At 38.0% G+C, this 7,275-nt stretch overlaps 2 protein-coding genes across 2 annotated transcripts; both read right to left on the reverse strand.

Annotated features, from left to right (window-relative positions):
• Positions 1–8: 8 nt before the first annotated feature.
• Positions 9–2,897, reverse strand: LOC117613600 (protein SEH1-like). The gene is made up of 8 exons (XM_034342198.1): positions 2,582–2,897; positions 2,326–2,440; positions 2,056–2,156; positions 1,766–1,843; positions 1,029–1,184; positions 727–839; positions 426–552; positions 9–213 (listed from the first exon to the last, which is right to left on the reverse strand). Exons 1-8 carry the CDS (start codon positions 2,738–2,740, stop codon positions 82–84), a joined length of 981 nt encoding a protein of 326 aa, XP_034198089.1. The 5' UTR covers positions 2,741–2,897; the 3' UTR covers positions 9–81.
• Positions 2,898–5,179: 2,282 nt separating this feature from the next.
• On the reverse strand, positions 5,180–6,884 carry LOC117613602 (hydroquinone glucosyltransferase-like). The gene has a single exon (XM_034342199.1). It carries the CDS (start codon positions 6,726–6,728, stop codon positions 5,286–5,288), a length of 1,443 nt encoding a protein of 480 aa, XP_034198090.1. The 5' UTR covers positions 6,729–6,884; the 3' UTR covers positions 5,180–5,285.
• Between the last annotated feature and the right edge of the window lie 391 nt (positions 6,885–7,275).

A 7,275-nucleotide genomic window follows, 5' to 3' on the forward strand; every position in this document is an offset into this window, starting at 1 on the left:
TACCGTGAGATTACAAACTGTGTTTTCTCGTAAAACAGAGAATTTGCCATTTTAACATGTAGCAACAGAGGTCGCAAGGGACTAGGAAGTGGGTTCAAATGTAGCCTCTTCATGCCAAACGCCGTTCAAATTAGACTGCCACAACCGTACTGCCCCATCATTCCCAGTGGTCGCCAATGTCATCCCACTCATGTCCCATTCCATCTGCCAGACCTAATCATAAAATGAAGGACTTTAATCAATTAGGAAGATTCACAGCCTTGCTTTCATTAGATAATTCACACTGTGCTACTAAGGCTCCACAATTGTATCACTCCAACATACATACTGTTATAATTCCACTTTTTCATGATCAGATTAACAGTAAGGATTTTGTGCTCCAAAATGAAATGATCGATAACATTTTCAATAGTTAGTATGGATACCTCGCCGTTGTGTCCTGAAAGTTGTGCAATCTTCTCCAATGAGAGCCTTCCATCTGAGTCAGGGTTTAATCCAAGATGCCATATTGCTATTTCCTTGTCAGTGGCAACAGCAATTACCTCATAGGGCCTGAATGAAATTTATACAATTTTACTCTCTAATATAAAATGGAATGAGGCCATTTTTCCTTCAAATTTTAAGACAGGCAGAACCTTGAATTTTATATGATGACAGAAAACAATATTTTCAGATTCCCACCAATTGCTCAACAGTGCTTGCATGAGCAATTAGACAATTCCCTACCTGCCAATGTTTGGTGCCCATGCAACAGCATAGACCTGATCACTTTTGTCACCAGGCAAAGCCAACTCTGCAACTGGGAGCCATCTTTGATGAGCCTGATCAAATTCCCATACCTGTAAAATAATATCATAAGATTATGTACAATATCATTTTTGACAAGTTGACCTAGGTTCTAGATCTGAAATGATACCATGGTTTCAAAATATACTGCAGAAAAGAGAAAGTTGTGTATTGAAGGAGACAAGCCACATAAAATTAATGATAATTGATTAGGAAACAGGATTAAACAGAATTTAGAATACCTTGGAAGAATTAAGTTGTGGTGTGTTTGAATTGAAACCCAAAACAAAGCTGGATTCCTGGCTCTCTCCTCTTTGTGGATTCCAAGATATAGATGCAGCTAAGCACATGGCTTTCCCAAACGTAGACACTGAATCAATAACATTCTGAAATTCAGCCTGGGCAAAAAAATCATGAAAAGATAAGGTTACAGAGCAGTTTCAAACTGTAAAAATCTGTAATGAATCTTTCTGCTTTATGCAGGTTGGCTTTGGAGTTGGTATCTGCATAATATAGGGAGTTAATAGCACAGGAGATGATTTATCATGGTTCAACTGGAGAGATGTCATAAAAAGTAAAAGGGTACAACCATGACAAGAGAGCGTACAAGAGAAAAAGACCCACAAATAAGAGAGAACGAGCAACACAACACAAGCTCATGGTCCATTCATTCTAAGTCGTGGCACTAAAACATACAACTAGATGAAAAAATAGGGAAATAGACATTCAAATATATATACCTCTGTTGTCTTTTTTATATGCACGAGAACAATGTATCATTTTATAAGAAGGGGAAAACACCAATAATCTTATAAGACATAAAACTAGAATTTACCTATAATGTTTCAATTTTGTACAGAACTAACATAATTTGCAAATTTCAGCATTAATTTGGGCTGCATAATAATACTATAACACAACAACAAGACTTATTTCCAGGCTGTAGTATGTTATTAGACTGAATCAGATAAATGATCACCTGAAGTTGCCAATTCTTCAGATCCAAGGGATCTAGTAGCTCATAAACCTTGACATGGCCATCAGAATATGCAGTAACCTATAAAATGAAACAAATTACAGTTCATGACATTTCATTCTCACATGGCAAATGATGACCATAGTATGTTGCACAGATTTTCTACAAGGGCACCAACTGAATATACATGGCATCCTAAATGATATTAGAAGAAATGAATGAAAAAATTAGTACGACAATAAACATTTGTCACTTCCAAACTTGATTTCAGAACAGTAGCTATAAAAGCTAACCATTTTTAAACCTGACGGTGAGACTCCAAATTGGGTATCTAGCAGTTGAGCGGACCCACTTTTAAAGCTTGTGCAGAGCTTCCATTGAATAGGTTGCGCATCTAGACAACAATAAAACCTAATTTTTCATCAGATACAATGCTCAGTAAAAAAATAAAAAAATAAAAAAACTTTTCGTCAGTATCCCATAAGCTAAATTAGACTGATTCAGTTCGAAGTTGATAATTGTGGAAGCTGGGTTAGAAAAGATAACAAATTCAAGGAAAATACCTTCAGCAGCCTCCTCCCACAGAGACAAAGTTCCATCTGCGCAAACACATGCCACTGCATCACCATACTCTGGAGGAACCCAAACAATTTTCACAATGCCAGCAGCCTCATGCACCTAAAACAAACACAATTGCAATATTTTTAAACACAAAAACACAAGCTTTCAAGTGGAATTGAAAAATTAAACGGAAAAAAAAAATGAAATGTGTCAATTCCTGATATTTGAAAATAATTGAAACAGGCGGGAGTTAGGGACCTTCGATTTTGAAGTACAGGAGAAAGAGGAAGAAGCTGGGTCGCGCGTGTCGAAGATGGCGAGGGTTCCGTCGACTGAGCCAGTGGCCAATCTCTGGCTGGAGTAGTTCCACGACGAGCAGGTGGTGCCTTTATCAAGTTCCACCAGAGGTTTCTCCATGTCCGTACAGTCCCTGGAGCTCCAATTCGAGCCCAAGATGGTCAGAGGTGGGAGGAGCGAAAACCTCTTCGTGTAGGGTTTTGGTAAACGTTGGGGCAGGGTTTTAGTCGGGTCGGTTTAGACTCAGAACGGGTCCACCCAGAAATATGTCTTTCAAAAGCCTCTAAAAATTCTAGATGAATTGGCATCATTTCTATATGACGAACCTTTTTTTTTTTTTTTTTGGTCCAAGCTGTCATGAGAACATAATACATGTAGAGATTTTCTATTTAAACTTCACATTTTTCTTTGTTCATTTTATATTCTAAGTTTACGTCAACTTCTATTTAAATTTTCACAATTTCTAAGAAAATCCCACTATCTTTCCAAACTACCCTTAAATACACCCTCCAAGTTGGAAAAATAAAATAAAATAAAAGAGTTTTTCTATTTACACCCCACTATCTTCCTACTACAAACTATAGAAAAAACATATATCTAAACTGAATAGTGGGGGAAAAGATAAAGAAGACCCCTATTTTTTGAGAAGAAGATGAAGGTCCATGTGCTTGCTGCAAGACAGACAAAGTTGCTAACTATTACAATATATTGTTTACTGTCAATGGAAAGAGATCTTATACCAAATAAAGATTTCTAAATTAGAAATTAAATGAGGAGATATTTAATTGCATTGTAGACAAGAAGGTGCAACTTACCTCAGCAAGAACAAATTTCACTTACACGAAGGTACAGTAATCATTTACTGTTTACTTTTGAGCACATAAGATGTCAAGTAAATAAAAAATTAGAACAACCAAGTAATCAACAGCCAAGCAATCAACAAAGGGAAGAGACTAAGATCATTGCAGCCAAGCAATCAACAAGCATTTCCATAAGCTTCCACACATATTTTAAAGAGATAGGCTCCTCAATGTTTTATATCTTTAAAGAGAAGAGTAATTTGGCAATAAGAGTTCGTATTTTTCTAAAACTTAAAATGAAGAGTGATGGAGTGTGTGTATAGATGTACTAGGGTTAATATTAAGTTGGTTGACCTTTTTATGTCTTTTTACACAATAATAAAATTTAGAGCTTAATAATTTAATTATTGGGGTGAACAAAGAAAAATGCGGGGTTTAAAGAGAAAATGTCATACATGTAAGAGTTTTCTTAGAATTTAATTAACAAGTCATGTTAAGCATAATATCTTCTTGAAACTAAGGGCCTGGTAACGAAAGAGTGGGTTTCTTGTTACACATATAACCTTTTGTAAGTTGGTATTAGATAAAACCCTAGCCTCATTTGTCCCAAAAAACACTCTCAGAGTCATTTCTACTTTGAGGGGGAGTAAGCCATTGTTCTTCCCCCCTCTCCCCTTTTCTCTTCCTCCCTTCCTCCTTCCACCTCTTCTCCCCATTTTCAGAGACAAAGGGTTTTCCCTATTTATCTTAGTTTTGTTATGATTTTCATCCAACCATTACAGGTGGCTGCGGCTCAGCGTCAGATCTTCACCTGCATTTCGGCGTCGGATCTCCACCACCATCTTTTTTGCAATTTCTTTATGTTTGGAATAAGTTGCAGAGACTCTTTGGATTCTCGGTGTAGTTTTCACCTCTCCTTTTGTGAGAGTTTTTCATCTCTCCTTGGTGAGAGTTTTATTTGTATAGTTATGGCTTGGTTTTTTCAAGCTTTATCTCTTTTTTATTATTCTAAGTTTGCAATCTTAGTTGGGATGCCTATGCCAGAGTTTCTTCGATTCTGCCTATCGTTAGTGGAGACATACCAAATTTTCTTAATTTTGATATTTAACCATTCCGTTATTGTAATGGTCTTTTTGTGGCTAGTTTGTATTGGCCCTTTATGGCTAGTAGCTTTTTTGGCTGAATTATGAACGGAGTCATAAAACTTCTCAATCCAAAAAAAAAAAAAAAAAGGGCCTGGTAACGAGGTTTAGAGTGAGGATTTAGGATTTAGGTTAGGTGCTATCGTATTATGTGCTAGTAATGAATTATATAACGGACTTTAACGTATAGTAATCATTAAAACAACAATCATCAAATATCATACAGGACTACAAATGGATGGATCACATAATTTTACAAGGCACGTGTATTTGAATATTTGAAACAACAATGATATCAAATATTTTATAAGACTACTAATAGATGAATCATTTTTTTTTTTTTTTAAAAAAAAACAAGACACATGAACATGTTACTATTAACGTCACAGCCCGTCGACAGGAGTTCAAGTTCATTTTGTCTTGGGAAGAGATGAGTTCAACCTGGAGTGAAAGAATTGGACGCTGGAAATGAATTTTAAAGCCTATGGGGCCTTTTGCCTGGAATGTTATGTCAGAACTCAAATCTAAATACCATGATGAGCTATAATTTATTTGTTAATTACATATCCAAAAGCGATGCATATAATGGAAAGTGATGTTTTGATGACAGAATGAAGTGGGAAAAGATAACAAATTATTTTCAATTAAGATAAAGGCCAAGGAAACCACAAATGTTCATTCAATCTGTAATGAAACCATTATTAATTGAGACATTAGGTTGGATTAGATCTTGAGGCTCTTCCATACCTGAGCCACCTCAGCAAGTGACTTGGTAGAAGACCCTTCTTGACTTAAAGCCAATTTGGCTGCCTCTTTATACCCTTTCATCTTGTTCCTTAGCAATTTCCCTTCATCACCTTCAATTAGGCCCCTAACATACTTAGCAATATCTTGGCTCTCCACTATCCCCTTATCATTCAATTTTACACCCAAAGCAACCTTCAAACCGTCAACAAGGAGCACCCTATTCATCCTTTGCTCTGCATAGAGTGGCCAAGCAATCAAAGGCACACCATGCACAATGCTCTCCAATGTTGAGTTCCATCCACAATGAGTCAAAAACCCACCTGTTGATTGGTGACTCAGCACTTGGACTTGTGGGGCCCAAGATGGGACCACTAGGCCTACCTCTTTCGTCCTCTCCAAAAACCCATGTGGTAAAAAACCAGAAGGGTCCTCAATGCCTTGCACATTAAAATAATTTGCATTTTTAGCTGTCTCATTTGGGCTCTTAACAACCCAAATAAACCTCTGCCCACTCAATTCAAGTCCCAAGGCTAATTCAGTCATTTGCTCTTGTGAGAACGTTCCTCCACTCCCAAATGAAACAAACAACACTGACTCATTGGGTTGCTTATCAAGCCACTTCAAACACTCATTCCCTTCAAACCCATCTGCTGAACTGATCTTTATTACTGGTCCAACCGGATAAACCGGTGGAAGACCTTGTCCTTGTTCCTTGAAAGCCTTGAAAGCACCTGGTTCCAAGTCTACAAAGCTATTGACCATAATCCCAGCAGCCGACCTATGCTTCTTGCATATCCGAACCATCACTTTATAGGCCTCATTGGACCGGTCTTGAACCGGGTCCATAAAATCTCGACCGTGAAGGGGAACACAACCCGGAAGTTGGACTGGTTCCGGCAAGTCCCTATACTCACAAGTAGTGGTCTCGTGAAGGTGTGGGAAATGAAATATAAGCGACAAACCCAAAGCTGAAGAGGGGAAAAATATGTAAGGGGACACGTGGAGTTCATTGGCCACATCAAAGGCATCGGCACCAAAAAGATCAACGACAAGTGCCACCAGCCGAGTTGACTCGGTTAGTTCTATAAGTGAGACGCGCAGAGCAGAGAGGGACCGAGTCAAGGTGAGGGCGATTTTTGTTTCGACCATAACGTCGTCAGGGAGGTCATCGAAGCACACAGGAGGGAGGAAGATGTAGGATATGGCCTGAGGGTCGAGGGCTTCAAGGAGTTTCTTTTGGGGTGCCAAGTGCAACCCGTCGTTTGGGATGATGAAAGTGATGGTGAAGTTATGATGGAAGAGGAGTAATTTGGCTAGCTCAACGAGGGGAGTGAGATGGCCTATGCCTGGAGTTGGGACAATGGCAACATGGGGTGGCTTGATCAGATTCTGCTGCTGGCCATGGGTGTCTAAAGCCATTGTAGTGTAAGTAAACTCTAGGGTTTTTAGGTGTTGAAATGAAGGGATATGGAAGAAAGATGGAGATCATTATAAGGAGGAGTTTGTGTTGTTGAAGTATTTGATGGGTTTGTGGAATCTTTGGTGGGATGATAAAGTCATGGGGAATCTTTGGTGGGATGATAAGGTCATGGGCTAATGACCGAGACTGCGTGGCTTTTTGTGTCTCTTTTTGCTTTGATATCTTTAACTTTAACCAAAAGCAAAACCCCTAGAAAGTTTTTTTTTAATTAAAAAAATAGATTTCCCTCTCAAATCTGACATCATCACTCACATCATGCGCACGTAAACTACTTTCATCTTCATTACAAATTTCCAATTTTAATTAAGGAAGACAACCATTTAATTTTCTACTGGCTTTAGTGTGTGATCGAATAAGCTTTTGTTGTTGTTGTTGTTCATTGTATGATATAGATACTATTTAAGATTACTCGTTAATAAAAGTGATTACCTACCATTATTTGGTGATTAATTAAAAGCTTTTGTGCCCTTGGTATTATTGAAAGAA

This window comes from Prunus dulcis, unplaced genomic scaffold (genome assembly GCF_902201215.1).
Source record: "Prunus dulcis unplaced genomic scaffold, ALMONDv2, whole genome shotgun sequence".
NCBI lineage: Eukaryota > Viridiplantae > Streptophyta > Magnoliopsida > Rosales > Rosaceae > Prunus > Prunus dulcis.